We start from the raw sequence: 27,108 nt of genomic DNA on the forward strand, positions 1-27,108 counted from the left end.
CATGGCATGAAAGCTCTGACGAAAAAAAGAACGATACAACATGAGAGCAATGCCACTAGCCACAGTAGTAAGGTGATGAACAATTGCATTTGCGAATGGGATCAACTAGCCAAATATTACACCAAATATATCTAGATTCATGGTGTTAGAGAATAAAACCTATTCAAAGACCTTACTTAACAGCTTAAATTTTTAGGTTCAATGGTTCTTTGAGATGGTATCAGAGCCACTTTGACCAAGTGGTTTAGTGTTCGATTCTCATCGCCCCCATTATAATTAATTAAGTTTCAGTTAATGTTCAAAATATTGATACGCCCGATAGTGTTTTATAGGCTTTTCTTTTTATTTTTTCTTTGAAAACCGGTTCAGGGGGGCCAGTTTAAGGCTCCTCCACCCCCTGAACTGGTCAGAACCCTGATACACCCCCTGTAGGGGCATATCGGGAATCCACCGACATGATATGTATCGACTGATACGTATCGATACTTTGAACCTTGGTTTCAGCACAAGGTATGGGTGAACCTGTGCTGTCCACGCTTCAAGCCTAATGGGCTTTCATGTGAGGGGGCATGTTAGAGAATAAAACCTATTCAAGGACATCACTTGACAATTTAAGCTTTCAGGTTGAATGGTTTTCTAAGACATAAAAACCTAGGTCTAGCAATCCACATTCCGAAATAACACCATTGTATAAGATTTCAAGGAATGATAATAGAATGCATTGATTAACTATATCATATTTATAGACTGAGAATTCTATCTCAATTGAAACTACACCTAATCTCTACTTTCTCTCTTATCCTTATCAACACAACCACCCAAACTTCTCTCAATTCCAAACACATTTTGTATCGATTGAGAAAGCTCCCATCCTCCAAATTTCTCATCTGGATTGTAAATGCAATTCAAGTGACCAATAAGACACCAAGGAATCATAGTTCGAGAGCAGCTATGTGCAAGAATAGAGTCAAAAAATTGCCTTCTACCTAACAGCAAAGAGATGCCACTCCATGTTAGTGGCCAATTCAATATCTTGTCTAGAATATAAATGTGAGAGAATGCTTTAATTGCAACTGGAATAGATTTGTCATATCTAGAAATAACTCCACCAATTCAGCTTTGGGACAAAACAATAATATATACATAATATTTTATATTATCATATAATGTATTATGTATTATATTTTATATATTATATATACACAAATATATTTTATTTTATATTAATGTTGATTATTTTATATAAAATATAAAACTTTTAATTTTTAACATATAAATAAATATTCATGAATTAACATGTGTCAACACATGTACCAACACTTAGGTTAAGTCAACTCAATTGTGAGAACTGTCCTCCTAGGCGAGTCCTTATAGATGAAGGCAAGACCTTCATTTTCACTATTGAGAAACACTCGATAGTGAGAATGGAAATAAAGGCCTTACTTTCTTGTATAAAATGATAAGTAAGCCAAGTCAAACTAAGCCTAGGAATTAAATGAGATCAATGCTTTATTTTTTGTGCTACAGGATAAGCCCAAAGCATAGCCAAGCCCAATCTACTTGGGCTTGTGCAATTTTTTTTTCATGTATTATATGTTATTTTATTTAATTAAAAATTTTAAATAATTGAATTTTCATGATGCTACGGGCCCAAAGTCATTAGGCATGAAAAGCCTGTAAGCTCAGCCTGGCTGGCCTAGGATAGGCTGGCCTAGGATAAAGCCTTTATCATTGGTGCCAAACTCGGGCCAAACCATAATCACCCCTGGTGGTAGTCTCTTGGGGAGCATTTTGAATGCTACCAAGAACTGAGGTATATGAATTACTGTTATTGTTTTTTTTTTATTATTGTATGGTAATAATGCCACATGGGCCCATGTGTAGTTCCATGTGCATTACATGTGAACCCATGTGGGTCTTAAAGGAGTGTGATGTGGTAAGTTCCTTGAAAATAAAAATAATAATATGCAAAAACTAATGTTTATATAGTTTTATGAATTATGGGCTAAAAAAATTAATTACTTATTGGAGAAGTGGCTTGTCAAACATTCTCACCCAAATAAATACTTAAAACAAGTATAACTGGTTTGGGAAAGAGGTTGCTAAATAGCAATAAAGGCTTATTTCTCAAACCAAATATAGCCTTACTTCATGGCAATAGGAGCATCATCAAAGCTCCATAGATCAAGGGAGGCCCCACCCACTTCTCATCCTGAATAGGATTCAATGCTGTGACAGGCTGCTGCTCCACTCCACTGTCATAAGAAATTTGGTACAGGATTAGAGGGCAAGTGGATCCCCCTGTAAACTGTAATCTGTAGAGATTCTTTTGCTTTCTCTTGTTTTCACCAGAACTATCTCCTGTTTCAATAAATAATCAAGTAGATGAGCCAAGAAATCGACACATTCAAAAGAATAATCAAGAGAGGTACCAGGCTTACCCTCGTGAAGAAGTATAAGATCATTCTCATACAACCAAGGGCCCTTTTCTTTTACCCGATTACAATCAAAGATAGTTCAAAACTTGGCCAAATACAATGTGGAACTTAAGTCAAGAATTACAGAGGGCTCAAGGCGCCAGGCTTTACAGACCATTTGCTTAAGACTGGCAATCTTCAGTAACTGTTATGTCAACTTTATTTGGGAGGTTAAAGGTAGTCCAGACCTATTAGGCACAGGGAATGAACACACAATAAATATTCTACGCCCATATCAAGTTGATTTTAATCTTTCGGTGTAAAAAAAAACTTCCAAGTGCGTATTTAATGTACTCATAATGTGTGCTTACCTGATCCGAGCTGGGTTAAGCATGATACCAAATCAAGTTCTGATGTTAGTAACTCTCTATCCGTAAGCACCCTCCGGTGTTATCTCCTCTCTATCCCTACTTCGTCCTCACTTCCTTCCTTTCATTGCTGATATCATCATCTTCTCTGGCCACGGTCACCGGACGCAGCTCCACCCATTCTTTCCTTCTGCCGCTACCTCTCCCATTATCTTTTTCTCTATTTCCATATTCTCTCTCTGCTGTCTTTCGCTCAGTCACTCCATGCCTTCTTTTTTCTGCTCCGTTCATCTCCACCGACCAAACTGGTCCTGTTACCATCTCGACCATTCTTTCTCTCTCTCTTGATATATATATAGAAAACTACTTATTCTCCATCCCTCCGATTGCTATTCTCTGCCTCAACTACTTTCCATATCACTGGCACCGTCGCAACTACACGTTCTTCTCCCCCACCGTCTCTCTCCATCTTTCTCCCATATATTCTTATAGGTTGCATAATGCACGTTGCAACTGTCTCCATTTTCCATCACCACCCATCCTTACTATAACCCACCATTTTCTCAATCTACAACCACGCAAACACAGAGTCGTCGTCCCTTGCAACTTCTTCATTTCCACCCTCTGCAAGTCCAGTCCATCGCCGCTTCAATCTCCTCTCGCACACCGAACCGCTATCTTCGTAAAACCATCTTCAACTCCTCACCGCACATTGTTATCTCTCACCGCAACCACCACCGCTGCTGTTCACCACTGCAGTTACACTAGAACACCACTGAACCACCATTGACCCACCACTCTGCTCACCGAACATTAATGATTGAGTCACCTTCCACCAATCAATCAACTACAATGGAGAAGCCAAAAGTGATGAACTAAAGTGTTACCCAATTGTCATCTCTCACTGCAATCATCAATTCCTATATTAAACAACTCTTCTGTTCATTGGTCTGCTAAGTAAGGGACTAAGGGGTTGTTTTTTCACATTGTGTGGGACAACAGGCTGTGGGGCGAAGATGCAAATTCGAATAAAGGATGCCCAGGAGAGGAGCATTTTGCATTAGGTGTTGGTTGAAATATTTGTTTCGAACATCCATTCATGTTTACATGTCTATTCTCTCACATCAATTAATAATGTGTTTTCTACTATATCCATGGTTCAATGTATTGTTATGCTGATTTAAGTTTAGTCAACCGCCAATCCACCATACCTGATAGATGTCCCAAATATTGCACAATTTAAAAGCAGATATATGTTAGATACATTGTGATAGTCTATGTCCATCAGTCTATGTGTATCCGAAGTGTATACGATGACATCAACGATTTTTGAAACTCGGAAGTAAGAGTCAGTTATTAGTATAAAAAATTAAGGAAAAAATACTGCCTGATCCTTATATTATAACCCTAATTATCATTTAGAGAACATCAATTTATTTTGGGGTTGACCCTTCTACCCTTATCTGGACAAAACATATTGTACAATAGTTTACAGTACAATAAAGATTAAACTAAAGGCCATTGGTTTTTCAGATTTTGAAAGAATGGCAATGGGATTTTGATTTCCATTGATTGAGATATCTATATTCTTTTTTTCAAATTTATATGAGGTCAAAGAAAGTTCATTTTCCCTAAGTATCACTTACATACTCATCTCCTAGATGGAATAAGCCTTGGGAAAAGTTATCCATATTGGGATGAACAAAATTACCCCTTTTAATAATGATTTTTTATGATTAAAACAATTATTATATTATTTATCTAAGAAATAAAAAAACACAGATAAATACGGATAAGTATTTTCCAGGAAACATTACACAGGTAAGTAATTTCTCGAAAAATGAACGGAGCGTAAAGAGCTTAATGCACAACAATAGAGATTATTCCTAACACGAAGATCATAAATGCAGAATGCAAACATAAAACACAGGCATATTCTTGATGCTTTAGACTCTGCCCTTTCCATTTGCATCATAATCTGTTGCAAGGACCTGACCATATTGACCTTTAGGATCTTCATCCAGGTAATCGGCTCTGGCATTAAGTGTCAACATTTGGCAAATCAACCAAAAAAGGGATGCGTCAAGGGCCAGAAATGCAGCACCACCAAAGAGACCGGTCTTGGCAGTGGGGCATTCTCCGTCTACGATGTGATGTACATTCCGGGCAATGTGAAGGCCTTCCGTGATTGACGCCCACATCATCATCCCTTCTGCTAGTGCAGATACACCCCTAATTTCGCCAGTGAACACGAACAATTTAGAGAAAATAATCCCACAAAAATATGTATTATACAAATGTTTAACATAAACAACCGTGGCCATAAGGTGACTCATGAACATGGAGAGAAATTGCCTAGTGCATTACACAGACCAATTATATTCTGGTGGACCAAAGATCCATCAATCAGGAAAGCATACTCAAAAAATCAAAGTTTACATCCACAGACAGTCATTTTGAAGAAAAAAATAAATAAATCAGGCTATGGCAGAATCAGTTACGGGCGACAAACATGCATAAGAGATCTTTTCACTTCTATTTTTATTATTTTTTGGCCCCAAACTTTACTCCAGGTATGTAATAAGGGAACTTCTAAATGGTATGAAGAATAGAAATTCATGAGGCCAACGGCATGTAAAATTTGGTAATAAAATAAAGGAAATATTCCCGATGGGTACCCTGTACTTTAGGCTGAGTGCCAATTTAGTACCTGAACTTTAAAACGTGACAATCTAGTATCCGAACTTTCATTTTGCGACATTTTAGTACCCGGTATTAACTCACCATCAGTTAGAAGAATCACGTGATATCAAATGTGGGTTAAATATTTTCAAAATACCAAAACTAACCTTTACGAAAATATACAGACCATTTTACCCATCCTGAAGCACGATCATCATCTCACTGTTCAACTGCTGTATCAATGGTGGCATCAATGACATTCCTCTCTTCCTCTTCCTCGAGCCCAACTTCTCGTTGTCTTCCTCTTCCACACGTCCACCCCCTCCTGCTCCTTCATGCTCACTACTATGGCCCCTTCCACCATTTTCCATAGATTCCTCGTCGTCATCTTTGTCGTCGCAATCCTCCTCTTCACACCGTTTCCAGTCCTCATCTTTGACCCCTCGGTCTCCCCCTTGCTTAAGCCTTTCGGGTTGCTAATAACAGAAAGATCCTCAGACATTGCTGCTGATGATTTGCCGATTCTGCCGCCACCTCAAACGGATGGTGGCCACCGCCAGCTCCACCTCCTAGACCACCACCACCACAGCTCTTGTGGTAGGCGCACATCTCCTTGAAGAAGAGATGCTTAGAATTGAGAAGCTTCCGGACCTCCTCCTTTGTCTTAGGCGAGAGCTGGTCCATTGTGTCCAACAAACTCTAGTTCTCCACAACCTTGCAAGTCGTACCTCTTCCCAGAATATCTGTTAACTCTCTTATACCTCTTGTTTAGGCCATTGAATTTGTTCCCGCACTGCTGCGGAGAAACATAGAAACCTTCTCCATCATGGCCCTGGACACCGATTTCCACTTGCCTTTCTTCTGCAGGAGTCCGCTGGGCTTCTTTTTGCTGGTGTCGGAGGGGTCATTGCCTTCAGAGCCACCATCGTCACCGATGTAGAAGACCACCATGATGAGAAGCCTCACCATGTTGTTCGTCCACTTCAGTCCCTACCACAGAGACATCCTCTTTTCTCCCGTCTGCTCCACCGTCTTCCCCTGTGAATCCCTGCTCCTCCTCGTCACTGAATGCCAGTTGCTGCGGCTTCACTTTGGTGGCATAAGGAAGGTATCCATGCTGCTTCACAGACAAAGACTGCGAGTGATGATCAGCATCTTGACCTGCAAATGACACCATTTGGGGGTGCTGGTGGTGGTGGTGTTGGTGAGGATGGTGCTATTGCTGCACTTGGTGCAGAGGCATCTTTAGCCCAAGCATCCCAGGAGATCATTCCTCCCGCCATACCATTAACCTCCATCAAAGATCAAACCACTCCTACAGAGATAAAACAAAGGAACTCAAGCAACCAACGACAAAAAGCTCTCTCCTTTTTGTTTCTTTTTCTTCGTTTCAAAGGATAATCTGAAAAAATAAAACAGAACCCAGTAACCAAATCTACCTAAAAGACCCGGCAATGGAGGATTGAGAATTTGGGGTATTGAGATATCAACCAGGACAACTCAAGTGCATGAAGAACAACTCTTGGGGGGGTGTTTGTTCTTCAGCTCAAGTGCATTCACTTGACATCACCGGCGTCATGTTGGAGCCAGTTTTCGGAATCTCAGTAACTGCAAGTGTGAACAGAGGTTCCCACTTGCATTGGTTGAAATAGCTGATGGGGTCATTTTTTTGTAATTTCAATAGGGAATTCATGCATTACTCGAAATAGATGAGGGGTATTTTATGCCTTTTTGTCTTCTAACTAATGGTGAGTTAACGCCAGGTACTAAATTGTTGCAAAACGAAAGTTCGGGTACTAGATTGTTGCGTTTTAAAGTTCAGGTACTAAATTGGCACTCGACCTAAAGTACAAGGTACCTATTGGGAATTTTCCCTAAAATAAAATTTATTAAAACGAAAAGAAAAAAGAAAATACAAAGGAGAGTGACCTAGAGTCACTCGAGAGAGGAAAAGAGAGAAACAAAACAACTCCAAGACCAGAAGCCCAGACTAGACACAACCTTGACAAACCATCAAACCCCAAAACCCAAGATAAAAACCAAAACCACAACAACCAAAAACCCTAGCATCTCAAAACAATCTTGACCCCAAAGGCTGCACAATCAAAGAAACACAACATCCCCCCTAGACGACAAACAAAGCTTTCTCTGCAAATCTCGACAAAGCACCCTCAAGAACTGTAATTTAAAAAAAAAAAAAAAAAAACTCTGGCATTAAAAACTTCTTGAGGCTTTCTTTATCTTCAAGATCTTCTTGTTTGGTCTAATCCCAAAGAGACTCCCTTTTAGTCTAGCAAAGGCAAGGCCTCTGAGAACAGAATATTTGGGTGTTTTCTCTGCTTTTTAACGTTTCTATTTGCAACAGCATTCTTCTTGAAGACCAAAGAGCAGGAAGGGGCCTCATTAATCCTTTCCAGCTCCAGGACTGTGGTTTTCTCAAAGAATTAGGCATCAATCAAATCTTCAGCTTTTTCACTAATCACTTCTGCCGAATTAAGTGTATTTAAGACAGTTTGGCCTTCCTCAACCAGCAGTGGATGCCTCTGAATATCTCCATGTTTCTCCCTTATAGGCATCACATATTGTTCCTCCAGCTCTTGGAACCTTTTCCTTGTAAAAGATTAACCTCCCAACACCAACAGGCCTAAAGCTTTACCTACATCTGCAGCCACGACCACAATCTTAGATATATTAACAACTTTATCGATGTGATGAGTCTCATCTAAACAAACTTCTTCCTCACTATCCTTGCTCAGACTTCCCACCTCATCGGAAGATAGGGCAACCTCTGGACACTTTTCACCTTCAGTCTTTGTCAAAAGTCTTGTCCTGTAAGCTCTCTTTCTATTGTATACTTTGGGTCCCGAGAAACCCTTGCTTTCATTACTGTTTCTACTCCCTTCCTCTAAACCTTTATCTTCCGAGGAAACAACATCAACCATACCAGAACTAACAGCCTGTTTTGCCCCTTCCTCTAAACCCGTTTCCTCCAGAATAAAACTGTAACAGCCATAACGAACCCAAGTTGCACCCCTCCACTATCCCCTCTTGGTCACAGTTAGAGAGCTTCTCAACAAACTAGTTTGTCTCCACAAACATTGAAGTAGAAGTTCCCATCTCGTTTGGGAGCTTACTTTCTGTCTTCTCACCCTTATCAAACTCAAAAAACAAAAAAGGTGTCAAGATGGCGTACCTCTGAATCAGTAATCTTGCTTTCACAGACGTTGCAACTAATGGATATACAGTCAACGAACTCTTTCTCCACCCCAAAAAATAGATCAAAGTCTTTCTCCTTTCTTTAGAGCGAGAACAGTCCCCAAATCTTCGTGAATCCTCAGAACTTTACTTGTTTTCTCCAAATTCTTCAAGAATCTTTGATTTTCTTGGGTAGGTTCTCGTCGAATCTCCAAATGATCATCACTCTCATAAGATTATCTCGTATCAAAGCATTTGTACTCCCCATTTCCAAAGACGTTCTTTTTGTTCCCCAGCAGGCATCTTCTTCCTTCTTCGGCTACCTCTGAAGCCCTTTTTTTATAAGTAAATAGCAAAAGTTTTATTAAAAGAAAAGAAATTACAGATCAGGCTGATAAGACAGCACCCAAAAACAAAGAAAATAAAAGTGCCTTCAAACAAACTAGATGACAAGCTCCGCATTACATATTTGATATTCCAGAGTCTATCCTAACCCACTCCCAAAATCCTCCTTTCTTTGTCGACTGAATTCAGGAAGAACCAACACCCATTCTACCACTGTTCTGCCCATAGCCGCAACCATCTACTCCATGCTACAAGCCTTGTCTTGAAAAGTCCTGTTCCTTTCCTTACATATGGCATAAACTTCCCTTTTTTTTCTTTTATCTTCCTCATGTTACTTGGGTCCCACACTAACACCATACCCCCTGACAGACCCACCGCATTCACCATACCCTCTGAAGCTTTTACCACTTGGCTCGAATCATTTATAACCTTGCTCAGGTGAAAACTCGAATTGGACCACTGTTGGGTTGAATCGGACTCATGGTTAATTGGACTAGCCCCACTTAAGACAAAATTTAATTTTTTTCTCCTTTTCCAGTTAGGGGCTTAGAAATATTAGAATTTGCAAACCAAGCCCCTGACCTATCATCTTTGACTGTACTCTTTCTCTGTGCCTCTTCCATCATAGGAAAACCATCAAACGTTTGTTTCAAGCAATTTCCTTTTAAAATTTCTCTTGCTGCCTTCTGGTCTTTCAGGTGGAATAATGGATCTTCCCCAGCTATTACTATCCTAAGATTGTAAACCTCATCCAGGTAAAACAAATCCAGGGCAGTAGGAATCAATCTCACGTTCTCAGTCTCGATTAAGATTCTTGCAAACTGAATGTTCTCCCATCTCCTGTTCCTAAAATAAAACCTTCTATATCTCCCAACTGCATCACCTATTGCCCTTAGGACTTCTGTACTCCAAACATGTAGGGTATTCCATAAACATCACGCCAAATGAATCTCATCTTCTCTAAATCCTTTCCAAGACACAGGGAGACCAACGACTGAAGAAAATTTCTACATTCCTTTTTATTCCTAACCTTTCCCTTGCTAGGTCTTCTTCCATGTCTTGTTTCAATCTAAAGCTGAAAAGGAAGACTGACACTCCCAATCTCCTGATGCAAGAGAAGCTCAAGTTTTGCCATTACTCAATTGTCCATCTCTCCACATCTCTGATATCTGGATTCGAATGCACAAACCTACCTACCAAACACCGATTCAAACTCCAATCTCTCTTCTTTCCTGCCCACTTTCCTAATAGACACTCCATTTGTCGCCGTCTTCATTATTTTTGGTGGCTTTTTGGCATCTGAACTTATTGATCAATATTCTCTCAGCTTTACAAATCACTAGAGTTTGGTGATAGTGTTGGGCTCATTCATCAAGACAATGAGGTGGTTGTGGTTGAGGGTATTGTTAGTAAAGACGTTTGTGCATTTATTCAGCATAGGTTGAACGGGGGGGGATAAAGATTAACCAGGTAGGTGGACGGGGGTAGCTTTGCGATGAAACAGCTTTATCTTGGGTCTCCAATGAAAGAGAAGTACCTGGAAGTAACAAAACCTCCAACCAATGCCTTGGTAGGATCTCAGAAGAAGATTATGAATTAAGAATATTTAAAGGGGAAAATCAGCAAAGGTTAATACATATTTCTACAACTTTTTTTCAATTGAAGTTGGGATTAGGTGCAGCTAGGCTTTCCAAGAAGATTAAGAAAATTAATAAAGTTTATAAGAGGAAAGCCACAAGAACCTATAGGTCAATCAACAGCATGTTTGTGCATATCGGGTGTATTGATACTTTGAAGCATGGTCTTCGGTGGCAACCATAAAGATGGAAGGAGATGGGTGGATCTGCTTGTAAAGTGGGTATTTTCTGTATGTTGTTTATTGTGGTGATAACTTATCACCATTTATTGTTACTTTTCTTTTATTTTCTATTGAACTTTACCAGTTGTTGACATGTAGGATTTATCAGTTAAGGATTGTATAGAAGATAGGGATCATAGCTCATAAGATAATGGAGGGGGCGAGGGAAGAGTCTACAAAAGATTTTGTTTCAATTGATGAAGCGAGTAGGATAGAAAAGACTGTTGATATTAATAGATTTCCCCCCAGCCCAAGGGGAAAGGGGCAAACCACTTTCTTTCCCCTTATCTTTGCTTCCCTTCCCTTTCCTTTCCTTTTCTCTCTTTTTTCTTCTCTTTCTTTTTCTTTCCCTTCCCTTTCTTTTCCTTTCCTTTCCTTTCCTTTTTTTTTCTTTTTTCTTTTTTTTTGTCTTTTTATATCAGATGTGCATGAGGCCCATGAGGCGTACGCCTCATGAAAAAAGTGCAAGAGGCATACGCCTCAGAGGTGTCAGCGCCTCTGGCATACGCCTCAGGGCATTTTGGGAGCGCCTCGCCTGGAGGCGCCCTCTAGGCGTACACCTCCTACGCCTTTTAAAACATTGGTGTAAATGATCCCATGTCTCTCTATTGTGACAACAAGGCATCCATAAATATAGCTGCAAATCCTGTCATACATGATAGGACGAAACACATTCAAGTGGACAAGAATTTCATAAGGGAGAAGATTGAAACAAAGAGAAGTGTGTACTTACGTATATTCTAAAGATCAATTAACTTATGTTCCTACCAAGGATATGAATGCCTTGCACTATAATGAGCTATGTAACAAGTTGGGACTCATTGACATCTATGACCCAACTTGAGGGGGAGTGTTGAAATATTACTTCCAGTAGGCACGGGGGTATTCATATATTTTTCTCCTTATTTATTTATTTATTTGTTCTTTTTTGAAGAAAGGTAAAGTAATTTTATTAGAATCAGAGTAAAAGATTACAGAGGGGCCCCCATTATAAGAGCCATAAACAGGGGCCAGAACCTCAAACTACATTACAACTGTAAAGTAATTTTATGTCCCCTTTCTATAATAAAAGTAGCAGGTGCTACCAAGTCCACATATTGGATTCTTCCACCATGTGATTCTCTCCTCTCTTCTTCCTCTCTCCTTTCTTCTCAATTCTCACTATTGCAGGTCTGAATCCATGTTTTTAAGCTACCAAATGCTAGAAAGAGCTACTCTAGTATTGACAATTCTACTAAGGTTGTGTTTGGGAAGAGTACAAATATAAAAATGATCGGTACAAATACAAATATATATGCTTTAGAATAATTCAAGGTTGGTTAGTTTTGTATTTTTTATACTAAAATAAAATTTCACTGAAAAAAAATGGGAAATTAGAAGGGGAAAGAAAAAAACCTACAACAAAATCAAATCATTTGCAACCTACACACCCAACCAGGAGAAAACAACTCATAGAATCATCAACACTCAAACTCACTTTCAACATCCCTGACCAAAAAAAAAATACAACCCCAACAAACTCTTCCCAAAGACGGAATTATTCATCCCCATCAAGATCCTCTTCCAAACCTTCTCCTTCAACCCACGCCTTCCTTCCTTCCTTTAGCAAGTAAGGTCTTCTTATGCCCCTCCTCACTTCTTTTTTTGAATTCTTCTAAGGCTTTCTAGCAAAAGCTTCTTCGCCCAAGAAAATAATCTCAAAACCTTACCAATCTCAACATCCCTATTTGCAAGTCACTTCACATCCAGGTCTCCTTCAATATCTTCCTTTAAACTGTAACTAATTTGCCATCTTTCCACGAGACTTAGAAATTCTCCGTATCTTTTTATTTTTCCTTGAATTCTTCTAGCCTCTTGAGATCCCTTCATGCTCACACACCACAAACTCATTCTTCCAAATGATTTTTAGTTGTGATAGGTACAAACACGAATCCCGAGATTGGAATCCACCTTTTTGTATTGATAATTTTGTATTCTTACCAAATGATTTTTAGTTGTGATAGGTATAAGCACAAATCCCAAGACTGGAATCCACCTTTTTTACATTGAACAATTCGAGTACAAAAGGTGCAAGCTTTCATTTGAATGCAAACATGTCTTGGAATCCATGTTTGTTGTCAGTATCGATTCACAGATACATCCTTGCCAAACACCTGCATAACGGAACCAAAGTGCATATATGCACTGAACTGGCATTTGCACTCTTCCCAAACACAGCCTAAGGTTCAAATGCAACCGTTGGATTTGACAAGTACGAATTATCAATATACAAGTTAAAGTGATGGACTTATTTAATGTGCTAAGTGCTATTTAATTCTTAAAAATATCATATACATATATATATATAGAGAGAGAGAGAGAGAGTCCCACTCTAGGCTTCAAATTATGTTGTTTCCTATTTCAAATAAAAAGACTCAACATAAAGGCTTGCAAAATGCTACATTGCTTTGGGTCTCATTCTTTTGGATAAAATGGGTTATTTAATTACGAAACTAATCAAATTTAGTGTCCTAAATTAAATAAAAAAGTTTAACTTAAATACTCTAAGAGTTGCCACTTGGAAAGTTGGTCTAAAACAAATTCTAGTAAGTTTTCCATAATGGAGTCATCCTTAGTAGTTAGACATTTTGACATTTATGCGTCAATAGTTTTACAGGAAAACGATTGTTTGTTCAAATTTTCTACAAAAGAATCACAAAATGAAAATAACAAGTTGACAAAACAAGAAGATTATCGTTCAAGTCTTGGTGGCCATAAGTAGATATCCACAAAGATTTAATATAGGTAACAAAGAAGAGTTTACTTACACTGCAATTGCCAAGAACACAACCAATGCAGTGCTTTGGAAGAGAGCTTCTTGTGGAACAGATTTCCCATTGTATGGGTAGAATATAGAGACTAATCCAAAACAGGTGGATAGAAATAGAGCTACAACAGACAAACTCCCCAAAACAACAGTTGGGTCAGATGGATACATGCAAATAACAGCATCTTTCCTAGTGATTGGAATTCCAGATTCAGGCTGTCAATATTCCAAGAGGAAACAAGTCAGAGAGAAACTATAGAGAAATACGATATACAATCATAACTAAAATATCTAAAGAGAAACTTAAGTCCCACAAGGAAACAACTAACAAACTTGGCTCCATGTAGCAAGGAACATGGTCTTCTTTCAATATATTTTACCAGTAATGGAAATAAGTGTATGGTCTTCTTCCTATAATTCCATTTGAGGTGCTATTTCAATAGTTTTGAATAAATAATAAGTACTATTTATCAACTGGATTTTCACTTGTATTTTGCCAAGCAGCATTTGACAGCTAAAAGACTATAAATTTTGTTAACATCTTTCAAAATATTGACAAACAATCTAGTTAAAACTGATCCAGAATTTAGTAAAGCAATGGCCTTTAAGGCTGTAAGGATCTCCTTGTCAGCTGCAACTCATTGAAGGACCAGAAGGTAGATTGTACCTAGTGTGCCTTGGTAGAGTCAAGGGACAAGAACTAATCTATATACATAGATACATACATACATAATATATATATATATATAACAAGGAAATCTATCTTTTTTCTCCTTTTTTTCTCCTTTTTTATTTTTTAAAAGCCATGTTAAATTGAAACTAGCGAATCAAATTCCTCAGTTACAGTGTTATTGGCCACATCCAAACCCTCTCCAAAATCATGTTTTGGACCCATCTCTTCTTTTATCTGTTTTGGGCGTATTAGGGACGTGCAAAGAAAATCACGATTCAATCCCTTATTTTTTGGTTTTCCATTTTAGAAAGGTGTGAGATAATATACGTCTCATGAGGCATGTTTATATCCACTTTCAATTTTCACGCAATTCTCAATCCCTTCTCCCCTGTTTTCCAAAAGGTTGCAGAGTGCATGAAAACATCAAAACAACACTGTAAAACATGGTTCGACCACCAAAGCGAAGGGCATTTTGAAGTTTTGGATTTCCTAGCAGAAGTATGCTTCAGCCTTCAGCTAGCCTTCAAGGTTTCCATCCTTTGTTTTACCTTTTTTCTTCTTTTTTGTTTCCACATTTACTGTTATTCCTCCTTTTTGTGGTGATTCACTGTTTTAAGGATATCAACCCAGGTGGGCTTCCGTTCAAAGTTGCATTATTGTTGTGAGGACACCAACCCAGGTGCACTTTTCTTCTCTGTCTCCTTTGCAAATAACAATGTCAGTTCTTTTAGAACCCTAGAATCTGAAGCTAGAAATTAGTTGTGGTGATTCACCATTTTAAGGATATCAACCCATGTGCACTTCTCTTCTCTGCCTCCTTTGCAAATAACAATGGCAGTTCTTTTAGAGCCCTTGGGATCTGAAGCTAGAAAGAAGTTCTCACACATATGTTGTCTGTCTTATAGTTTCAGATTACAGAAAATCCAGTTCAAGTCTATATTTGCACCCTTTGTCTCTCCCTACCAAGATATGTCGTTGCTCTGCCAAAACCCAAGACCCTACTCTTCCTACTACACAAGAACCCAACCCCAATCCTATCAATGCTCTTGAAGTCCTAATAGCTGTAAAGATCGTAGGAAAGCGGTTGGAATTGCTTGGGAGAAGCTTGGCAAGTGTTCACAGGCTTGGCATTCCAAGGCAAGATTGATGTGTTGCAGCATACCAAAAAGGTCCTACTTCTCTATTTCCCAGGCTCTTAGACAATTTTAGTTAGAGTTAAATTTTCTTTTGCTTTTATGAATTATATTTTCTTTTTCCTCTGCCTGATTCGAATTTGCTAATTTATGGATATTGTTCCCCTAGGAGTTTTAATTAGTAATGTTGTATTCAACCACACAATATTAGTGGGGGTTCATTTAATATGCCTCTCATGTTGCAGCTAGAAAGGGCAGAACTAGATGTTACATCCCCTAATTCTAATGTGCCTGATATTCTTATATTTTTCAGTAAGCTACCGGAAAATGTTTTTGCAAATTGCAACAATTGATGCCAAAGCTACTTGGTGTCAACTTTTGTCTTCATGTTGCCCCTATACAGGTACTAGAATCATTTTTCTTAGTATATCTGAAAAAGTAAGTTCTGTTACTTTCTGAGAAATGGTTGTTGATTACTTTACTACAGTTTAGTTCTCTTTGTGGGAAATGTAATTATATGTGTCAACCCTCACTCAAATTATTTAGTTGTTCAGTTCATCTTTTCTCAGGGGCATCTCTGAGCATGTTGATCCAATTTTGCCATTTTTATTCCTTAGCAAATAGCAAAGGCTTAAGGATGATGTCTTAGATTATCCCACAAGCATCCCTTGCCAACCTTTTATTGCATTGTTAGGTCCTCCATTGCACTGAAATTATTGAGGAAATTACTCATGGTTAATTGCTATCTTATCAAGAAAAATTTTAGTGGTTCTTACTTATTCATTTCCTGTAACTTTACATACTCCTTTAACTTGATCAAATTGCTTAAATTAGAGCTTTAAGTGCACTAGATTTTATTAGAATTTACGTTTATATTTGTTTCTTTAACTTTATGGATGGCCGATGTCACTCCTATCGAATGGAAAACTCAGAAAAGAGGAAGAGTATTTCTTTGCAGTGGGATCGGTGGAAAAAAAAAAAGGAAGAGAGAAGAAGAATAAGGGGGCAGAGAGAAAGAGAAAGCAGGAGAGTTGTGCCATTAAGAAGACAGGAACTTCTGGATGGTATGGTATAGGTTAGCATTGTTTGTGCAAAGATGTTCAGGCTGGGTGATAGGGGACAGAGCAGAACCATGTACTTTTTTATTGAAGATAAATAAAAAAAAAATATTGCTAAAAGGAAAAACAGTACATCATAATTAGGTGACAAGATGTCACCCCCACCCGCAATTGTACTTAGATGGAGAGAGGTGCCTTTTGAATTTTTATATGGGATCATTGTGATGTGTATCAAATACAGGTTTACGACTAGTTTTCTACAACATGGGTTGGTCCCTCCATTGGTGACAATTTAGCTGGGAAAATACACTCAATAAATTGAATCAAGTGAAGAAGATGGTTGAAAATAGGTTTGATCTGATCTGTTTTCAAACAACCCATGTCTTTCATGATATCCATCTCCCTTATAGTTCACCTTACACATGTTCGAGATAGAGTTAATAATGGAGTGGTCTGTCCATGGTTGGACTGACATGCAACAAAAATGTGTTAAAATCAGTTTTTGACCCCTTTAGCTAAATTCTAATTTCTAACATGTTAAAAATAGTTTTAATTATAGTAATATGATTATTATTTTTTAAAGACAAGCATAGAAATTGAAAATCTGATTTTGATAAAGGTAAGATCAATGTCTCTGATTCTTCCAGTGAGGAAGAATTGTATTCAATGAAGAACTCTATATATGAGAGAGAGTTTGAATTTCATGATCATTCACCTTACCATGAAGAAACGAGGGATGGGATATACACTTTTATGGAGAATTTAGCATGAAACCTGACTAGAAAGAGAGATATGTAAACATTATAATTCGTGTTAGTATTGCCCTGTTAATATATTCTTTGTTTTTTGTTAAAATTTTTCTGTTTTTACTTTTCCGAATTATTCTTTTCTGTAGAGAGAGAAGGTAGTTTTTTTATAAATTCAATATTTGTAGTGCTAAGTGAATGGCCTGAACCTTTTTTTTTTTTTGCTAATGGTCTAATAAAGTACTCTATGAACAATATGGACACAACCCTTTTTTATGAAAGAGGACACACCCGGTCACCCCTCTTTATTTGCCAAAGAGTATAGGAGAAAATGGATGTGCTCCATTAATACTCTCAATATTTTTTTATCCACCCTCTTTAATGTTCTCTTTTGATAAACTCTCCTTGATAAAAGTTTATAATTAATTGATATAAAAGAAAGAATAATTCATTAAGTGGAATTTAATCAAAATAATTACATTAAGTTTAAATTTTAAAATTAATAAAAAATTTATTTTAATTAACAAAATTAAATTTTTAGGTAAATCACCCAAAATAATGCTTGGATTGGAGTGGGACCAACTTGGCCCAATTCAAAATGTTAGAAGACTCCTTTGATTTCATTTCTTTTTGTTTGTTCAGTGGCTTTAGCAGTTCGAACCAGAAGAAGAGTCGAACAAGGTAGCCTAAACCCTACCATTCGACCATAATATGGATTAGGGGTTTAATTAAGTACAATGACTAAACTGCCCCCACTTAAGTATAGGACAGGAAGTCTAATTTGAACTGCCACATAAGCACATAACTTAAACTGACTGAAAGAGACTAATCTACCCCTCATTCGGCTAACTCTAACACTCCCCCTCAAGCTAGAGAATATATGTCGTATAATACCAGCTTGTTACATATATAGTTCACTCTCCCTGAGTTTAAACCTTTTGTAAACAAACCAGCCCACTGATCACCTGAGCCCACATGTTCTGTGCTTATTTCTCCAGTAAGGACTTTCTTCCTCACAAAGTGGCAATCAATCTCTATGTGCTTTGTTCTCTCATGAAAAACAGGATTAGATGAGATGTAAATTGAAGCTTGATTATCACAATACAATCTCATAGGTCTGTCCATTGTGAATCCAATTTCTTGTAAGAGGTTTCTCAGCCATACTAATTCACACGTAGTGTGTGACATGACTTTCTATTCAGCTTCAGCACTACTCCTTGCCACAACAGTCTGCTTCTTACTCTTCCATGTCACTAGATTGCCTCCAAGGAATGTGTAGTAACATGTAGTAGATCTTCTATTTGACATAGAGACTGTCCAATCTGCATCTGTATACCCAACTACCTCAAGTCTTCCTCCTGGTTTGTACAATAACCCACGGCCTGGAGCTCCCTTCAGGTACCTTACAATTCTAAGAATTGCATCCCAGTGAAGTATCCGAGGATTCTGCATAAATTAGCTCACCATGCTGACTGCAAAGGAGATGTTTGGTCTTGTGATAGTCAGATAGTTTAGCTTCCCCGCTAACCATTTGTATCTTTCAAGATCATCAAATATTCACCTGTATCACTACTCAACTTAGCATTTGGTTCCATGGGAGTTTCGGCCGGTTTCACACCTAATAGTCCTGTTTCATCCAGTAGATCAAGGACATTTTCTTTGGCATAGATTTACACCTTGTTTTGATCTGACAGCTTCTATACCCAAAAAGTACTTCAACTTCCCAAGGTCTTTTGTTTGAAAATGTTCTTGCAGGAAGACCTTTAGTTTATCAATCCCCAATTTGTCACTACTAGTTATGACAATGTTATCCACATAGACTACTAATAAAATCTTTCCGGCTTCTGAATCATAGCTAAACACTGAGTGGTCAACCCGGCATTGTTTCATTCCAAATTCTTCACCATTTCAGTAAACTTCCCAAATCAAGCACGAGAAGATTGTTTCAACCCATAAATTGCCTTTTTTAGTCTACACACCTTACCATCCTCCCCCTGAGCAACAAACCCAGGTGGTTGCTCCATATATACCTCCTCCATGAGGTCCCCATGAAGGAAGGCATTTTTAATGTCAAGTTAAAACAAGGGCCAATCATACATAACTACCAGGGAAATTAAGACACGGACTGAGCTAACCTTTGCCACTAGAGAGAAGGTCTCCATATAGTCCACCCCATATAGCTAAGAATAACCTTTAGCAACAAGTTAGACCTTCAAACGCTCCACACTACCATCCGACAAGTATTTAACAGTATACACCCATTTACAACCCACAACATGCTTACCTGGAGGAAGAGTAGTGAGTTCCCACGTGTGAGTATGCTGAAGAGCAGAGAGCTCCTCCATTGCTTGATGCCACCCGGGTGAAGTAAGGGCCTCTTGGACATCCTTAGGTATAGAGATAGATGACAAGAGAAACAAACTGGCAATGTGAAGCGAAAATGTGAGAGACTGAAACAAAATTAGAAATGGGATGTAGGGTACAACTACATTTACCTTTCCGTAAAGCAATGGGAAGATCAAGCTCAGAAGATTCTGGGACAGGAGCAACAACAGGATCTGTAGACAAGGTAGAAGTCGAAGGAGGTGTCGGTGTCTGTCGACGAGTATACACTTGCCAGATCGGTGGTCGTTCAATAGGAATCTACACTGGAAAAGGTGACGGTAATGGGACAGACTCGAAAAGCGTGACATCAGGACAGACATAGAACTTTCAAGTAATGGGATTGTAACACTTATACCCTTTCTAGGTCCGAGAGTAGCCAAGAAAGATACACTTAATAGAGCGTGCATCCAGCTTGTCTAACCCAGGACTCAGATTGTGAACAAAGCACACACAGACAAAGACCCGGGGTGTTAATGAAAAGAGAGACAAGGTGGGGAACAAAATAGAAAAGGGAGACCGGCCATGAAGGATGAAGGAGGGCATCCGATTAATAAGAAAACAAGCAGTAAGCACAACGTCATCCAAAAACGTTTAGGAACACTCATATGATGAAGAATAGACCGAACAACTTCAAGGAGATGACGGTTCTTTCATTCAGCCACCCCATTTTGCTGAGAGATGGATGCACATGAAGTTTGATGAATGATGCCATGTTGTTTTAAATACTGTTGAAAAGAAGTGAGGAATTATTCACGACCATTATCTAAACGAAGAACTTTGATTGGAACACCAAATAGCGTACGTATTTCAGCATGGAATTTTTGAAAAATGGAAAATAATTCACTCCTTTCTTTCATTAAAAAAATCCATGTTATCCTTGAACAATCATCAATAAAAGTGACAAAATACTTGTAAACTATCAACTCTAGGACTGAAGGAAACACGATGGTGTTTCCCATATTGACACGACTCACACTGTAAAGACGACAAATGACTCAAAGACGGAACCGGTATCTTGAGTGCCTAAAGGGATGGATGTCCCAGCCGACAATGCCATTATAGAGGAGTGAGGGAAGTTTGAAGTGCAATTAATGATCCACCATCATTAAGATAATACAATCCGCCAGCTTCATGCCCTCCACCAATCTTCTTCTCAGTCTTGAGATCCTGAAAACACAAAACGAAGGGGAAAATGTAATAGAGCAATTAAGGGCCTTAGTTAATTTACTAACTGACATAAGATTGAATGGAAATTTAGGTACATATAGAACAAATGATAAAGAAAAAGTCGTGTCAACATTACCAACACCACAGATGGGAGAAGAGGAACCGTTGGCAAGGGTAACAGTTTGAGATGTGGAAGTTTTAGAGAAGGAAGAGAACACACCTGGAGTCCCGGTCATGTGATCAGAGGCTCTAGAGTAAATAATCCAGGGAGAGGGTTTGGATGCCAGACAAGCAATATCTGAGTGAGCAATGGTGGCAGTAGTATGTTGTGAAGTAGTTTGAAGGAACCTCTCATACTCATCGCGCGGTACACTCATCATCTCCTTCTTAGAAATAAATGTAGATGTGGAAGGTGTGAGATATGGCTGTTGGTTATCACTGACATCAACCCCACCAGCTGCCGCATGATTTTCCCATGTAGAAGGTGGGCCATGGAGATTATAACAAAAATTCGCCGAATGTCCTTCCTTGCCACAATGGGTACACTTCCTAGTAGAGTTACCTTTTCCTTTACCACGGTCTCCCCTTGAGTCACAACCACCACCACGGCCAAATATAGAACCACCACAACCTCCTCGAGATCCATGTCCTCCCCCTCTATTACCACGTCCACCTCCTCTGGCTACCACAAATCCTGATCTATCAGACAGTGTGGTACTCTCTATAGAACCCAAGGAGATCCTGCGAAGCCTTTGCAAATACTTCCTCAAGTGTAGGAAGAGTAGAACCTCCCAAAATTTGGGCCTAACTGGTTCATACTCTGATTTCAGCCCCACTAAGAACCTAGTGACATCCAGTTGCTCCCTCTGTTGTTGTTGAACCTTAACATCTAGAGTTAGGGGATGATAGACATTTAGTTCATTTATGAGGTTTTTCATATTGGCATAGTACTCTTCTAGGGTTTTATTCCCTTGTTGCAGATCAAAATACTCCTGATAGAGTTGATATACCCTTGTAGTATTATCCTGCCTAGAATAAAGCTTCTTGGCATGTTCCCATATGTCCTTAGCTGTATCTAAGAACATAAAGTTGGCACTTATTTTGGGTTCCATACTATTCCATAACCATGTCATGGTTGGGCATCTTCCTATTCCCAGTCATCAAACCCTGAAGAGTCAGTTGATGGTTTTATCTTCCTTCACATGCTTCACTTTTCTCTTTGCCTTGAGAAAAACTTCTACTGACTTGGCCCATGGCACATAATTCTCACCATTAAGTTTAATTGAAGTCATATGCACACCCAAATAGTCAGAGGGAATCACCACACTAGGTTTCTGATCACTACAACCATCTCCAGTTGCTGCCAAGATGCCCTCCCAATGCTACTTCTAATGCTGAATCCCCAGTCACCAACCGAGTATTGCTGTCAGGAGTTTGATGTTCCAGACACTACAGCAATCTCCAAACACAGATGATAAGTTCACAACCAGTCACAATCAATCACCACTGTGTAAACTACCATTTAGATTATGAACAAAAGGTAAACCAGCATTCAGACAGCACCAACAAGGAAGAAAATTGATGTAGGCAATTCACTCATTCCTTCTAGCCAAAAAAAAACACAAACTTCTGTTCTTGTTCACACCACTATTGATTTCACAGAACCATAAATCACAATGACATTAATTCAGCAGCTCACTAACCACATACAAGCACTCTTGAAGTTGCTCAATAGAGGATGAGCATCACAAACACCACCACACGACCATAACTGTCACACATGGTACAGGTCTATCTGACCTTTTCAGAGGGCACTACAAGTCCAAAAAAAAACATCAACTACTCCCACTGCAGTAACCTGTCAGTCGATTCAGGTCACTTGTGACCAACAAAGGTTTCAAAACAATCTACAGACCCACACAAAAGGGTCAAACATATCCTTACACCATTCGGTCACTGTAAACACAACCTGTTCTTGGACTTTTTTCCAAGAACCAAGGCTACAAACAACCTAGTTCTTTAGGTTCTAATCAGTCCAAGCAGATTTTTTTGAAGGCTTTCAACGTAGAAATACCAACAGAAGAAAAAAAAGGTAACCAACCTCGATGGAGAGCTTCAGTCGACCATCCACTTACTTTTGGAGTTATTTTCTTGAAAAACAGTTCTGAGCAGAGGAAGAAGGACCGAAGTGTTCTCAAAACTAGGTCGAGTCTGTGTTCTCCATTTTCAGTCCAGAAAGAAGAAAAAGGAAGTCACGATCAGAGAGGAGCAGATTTAGAGAGCAACGTCTTGCTCTGATACCATGTTTGTTCAATGGCTTCAGCAGTTCAAACTAGAAGAAGAAGAAGAAGAAATCAGTCAAACATGGTAGCCTAAACCCTACCATTTGACCATAATATGAATTAAGGGTTTAATTAAGTATAATGACTATACTGCCCCCACTTAAGTATGGGACAGGAAGTCTAATTAGAACTGCCACATAAGCACATAACTTAAATTGACTGAAAAAGACTAATCTAACCCTCATTCGGCTAACTCTAACACTTTTAATCCCTTCTATCATCATATTGGTTATTGGATTTTGTCGTGCATCGCATGGAGCCCCACTAGTGGTGAAGATAAGGGAGAGGGGAAAGGAGGCAGTGGCTAGAATTTGCAAGAACTTTGAAGGGAATGGATTAGTGGAATCATGGGGGATGCTATTTTTAAAGATATATATGGTAGGACAAGTTGCAATCTTTGTCTGTATAGACCCTTCAAAATTTCTTGCTTTTTAGAATTTTTATTAAAATAAAGGAACTGGAATGCTCCTTTTCTACATGTCTTTTCATAGTTTCTCATTTCCAAAAGAGGTGAATTTTGTTTCCTTCTTGGATCAACTTTTCCACCCTTTCACAGATGTAAAATGTGTTTTCCTCTTTCTAAATTATGAATGTATCTCTCTTCATTAGTGAAAACCTTTCCCTTTTAGTATCTCACCCCATTTCTTTTGGCTAAAGCAGTACCAAATAGTTTTTCTTTCTCTTTTTTTTTTTTGGTAAGAGAAAAAAAGGTCATAGTTGTCAAGGTGTGTGTCGCCTAGGCGCCCTTGGTTGGGCACCTCACTTGAACACCTTGAACTATAGCCACCTACCTAGCAGAAAAATAATCATAAGATGGGTGTCTTATTATAATATCATTATTATTACTACATCTTATTAATATCTGTGTCAGTACATTCTATTATATATTATATAAAAAAAGGACATTACCCAATGTTGATCCTAGCTATCTGAGGTCTTGGGAGGGGTAGACTGGGAATGGTTCTATCTTTGGCACTTTTTTTTTTTTTTGCACAAAGCGGCCATCCTCAGACTTGAACCTCTTGCCAGCCTGAGATAATTTGCTTTGAAGTTTTACTATTGAATTTAAAAAATTCTAGGGTTTTGAGAAGAGAAAAAGGAAGAAGGAAATGAGGATAAAATATATTAAAAAATACTATTGTGTTTTTGATATGATAATTTACCATGTTTCGAGAGGAAATTTAATGTTCTTAATAAAGAATTGTTATCTTTTTTAATTAATTAATATGCATGCTTGTAGGTATATGGAACTAGGGAACAAACCAAAATTTATTTATTTTTCAATTTTTATCACCTAGGTGACTAGGCATCCCACTGTCGCCCAGAATTGCCCAGAACCCTTGACAACTATGAAAGGTCCTCTGCTTCACCAACAAACCACTGAAACTTAAACTATCTTTTCTCTCTCTATTTATTCTTCTATATCAATTTCTTTTTTCTATTCTTTGCATTTAATATAACAAACGGCCCAGCCCCAAAAAAACAGATATTTGTGTAGACTTGGAACCAAAACTTTTCTAAGAATAATAACAATGAATACAATGAAAAAGATTGACCATGTGAAAACAATGCATGCAAGGACCAAGTAGTTGATTAACCATGATGATTTTTCAGGCTGAATGAGAATAGGAAATTGGCTCTGAGGATAGGTTCAAAAGTTGATTTTGGAATCCAGAAAAGTTATCAAACACAGATCAATCTCTGACTTGCCACTGATTTTAGATGGTTCACTTTATAAATATGCAGGGGTTTCAAAAGTGACAATGGCTGATAATCATGCCTGAGTAGTTCGGTAGGGATCAAAAGATTACTTCAGACCATCTTGAATGGCTCTGAATCCCTTTAAAAGTACATATTGCTTCCAGGCCCACAGTTTTTACGGTTAACGTCATTCATGGTAATCATGATGTTGGTTGTCAGAGATTCAAGGTTCTCTCATGGTACATCAATTACTATACTCCTGGATTTGGTTCAAAACCTTGACTTTTAGAGTCATACAGCTGTTTTTAGTGATATATCATTTCCTACTTGCTGAACAAATGTCTTTCATAACATCTACCCATTTAAGACCTAGAAAGAAAACAGGCCGGGTTGGGACAGAAATTGTCAGCGCTGTAACTTCATTGGCATTTTAACATATCAAATCTTAGGAAGACTTAGAGAAAGCTAAAACAAAACATGTGTAAGACATTCTTAAGCCATAAGTAGACATATAGGAGTAGAACAGGTAAAAAAAAAAATCAACAAGGAAACCCAAAACCTCTCCATGAAACCTTTTTTTCCCTATAGATTTACATACCAAGTATAGTATAAAAGCTTTCCAACAGATGATTTTCCAATCATGAAGGCTATCCATTTCAGCCTTGCAAGTAGAAAATTTGACACAGCAAAAACATTTTGAATATCAGATGTGCTCATTTCGTGTCTAACACTGAAACCAGTAGCAATTATAGCGTTATTTTGAATTTATATTTCATGGATGCAAATATGTACTTAAATCTATCTAATTCTGATCCACATTAAAAGACCCAAAAGATGTTCATGGCAGACTGCCAGTGATTAATTATCCTCTGAATATTCAAGAGCATAACCTGAAGCATCAAAATTGCAAGGGAAAAAAGCAGTTACTTCTTATTCGCATATTCTACATAAAAATTAAGAAATTTGTTTAGAAAAATAACCTTCTTATTTTCAGCAATTACTCCAAGTACGAAGGACAGCGCACCAAATGCTGCAACAGCAAGGGAAATATGGGCTGTCCGAATTGCCATTTATTTAATCCAGAACGGCCTACAAGATCAAGAAGATATACAAGCAGATTGAGATTAACTGATAAAGAAAAAAGAATAACCTATTACCAATTCAATTAGAAAAAAAGGAGGAAAAAATAAGAATGCAGCCGGATTTAAGCATCATTCAGGAATAGAAAATCAAAACTTGAAAAAAAAAGTAAGAACAAAATAAACAGATACAAATTTCAACAAGATAAAGCAACAAGTACGATAGGTGGAACTGAGACATGGAAAACTTCCTTCAAAAAGATTTTTTTTTTATGTTAAAAAACTGAAATGAAAAGAAGAAAATCTCCAACAGGCGGAAGCCAAAATAAGGAAATCGAAACCCAGCCAAAACACGAAAAATCCCATAAAAAACCAGAGTATGAAAAAGCATATAAAAGAAACTTTTCTTGAAAAATGAAAACTGTAATTTCTTTAAGAATTCATCCATGCAAAAGAAAGATAAACAGCAGAAAACATAAACATAAGCATAAATTCAATGGGAAGAGTTAATAATGAAAATTAATGCGATAAAAAAGGTAAAAAAAAAAAAAAGATGCACCTCTCTGGATATTCGAAGAAGTGGAATCAAAAGGAATCCAAAATTCTCCGCAAAAGAGACTCCAAAATTAGAGACACAGAGCAAAAGGGATCTCAGGAAAAAAGAAATATATGATGCGAAGATAAAAATCTGATCAACCGAATGAACCGGAGAAGACAGCTGTGAGTATTGTCTCCTGAACAATATTCTCGCTGGCCTTTACCGTACCAACCGTAGACTTGGGACATTTCAGCGTTGAACCTTCCGTATTTGTCATCCGGAATTGTTTGATGTGCTCTGTGACGTTGGAGAGAGTGTTAGATAGTAATAATGTATAGAAGATAATAATGATAATAATAATGTATAAATATCTTATTTAAATATATAAAATTAGTTTATATATAAATATGTAAAATTATTTTTTTTATTTTGTTTTATATTATTAATTGGGTGTTATATAAATATTTTATTCAAATATATAATAATCAGATGAAGTTATAAAGTTTCAAGTATCATTGAGAGGCCTACCTACTTGGTTAGATTCTTCTTTTTGTAATATTTTATTTTTTTTTATATTTTTTGTTCATTTATTAAAAAAAAATAAAATTTAAATAT

At 37.9% G+C, this 27,108-nt stretch overlaps 1 protein-coding gene across 8 annotated transcripts; it reads right to left on the reverse strand.

Annotated features, from left to right (window-relative positions):
- Window positions 1–26,815, reverse strand: LOC104593830 (uncharacterized). 8 transcript variants are annotated; one of them, XR_016076463.1, is made up of 7 exons: window positions 26,515–26,797; window positions 25,857–25,965; window positions 13,673–13,887; window positions 2,789–5,017; window positions 2,442–2,665; window positions 2,149–2,361; window positions 1–15 (listed from the first exon to the last, which is right to left on the reverse strand). XR_016076463.1 is itself a non-coding variant. In XM_010253853.3 (4 exons), the coding sequence occupies exons 2-4, from the start codon at window positions 25,944–25,946 to the stop codon at window positions 4,732–4,734; spliced, it is 591 nt and encodes a 196-aa protein (XP_010252155.1). In that variant the 5' UTR covers window positions 25,947–25,965; window positions 26,515–26,777; the 3' UTR covers window positions 4,575–4,731. The 8 variants fall into 8 exon arrangements, 2 of the variants coding, with proteins under 2 accessions (XP_010252155.1, XP_010252152.1); XR_016076464.1 differs by lacking the exon at window positions 1–15 and adding an exon at window positions 972–986; XR_016076460.1 differs by lacking the exons at window positions 1–15; window positions 2,149–2,361; window positions 2,442–2,665; window positions 2,789–5,017; window positions 13,673–13,887 and adding exons at window positions 15,038–19,702; window positions 19,777–20,833; window positions 21,054–22,282; window positions 22,935–23,165 and having other exon boundaries at window positions 26,515–26,813.
- Between the last annotated feature and the right edge of the window lie 293 nt (window positions 26,816–27,108).

Source organism: Nelumbo nucifera, chromosome 5 (genome assembly GCF_055504915.1).
Source record: "Nelumbo nucifera cultivar China Antique chromosome 5, China Antique-T2T, whole genome shotgun sequence".
Classification (NCBI taxonomy): Eukaryota; Viridiplantae; Streptophyta; class Magnoliopsida; order Proteales; family Nelumbonaceae; genus Nelumbo; species Nelumbo nucifera.

What these genes read in the sequence shown, in the direction of transcription:
- LOC104593830 (XM_010253850.3), bottom strand. Translation starts at nt 21,966, where the DNA reads ATGACATGGTTATGGAATAGTATGGAACCCAAAATAAGTGCCAACTTT.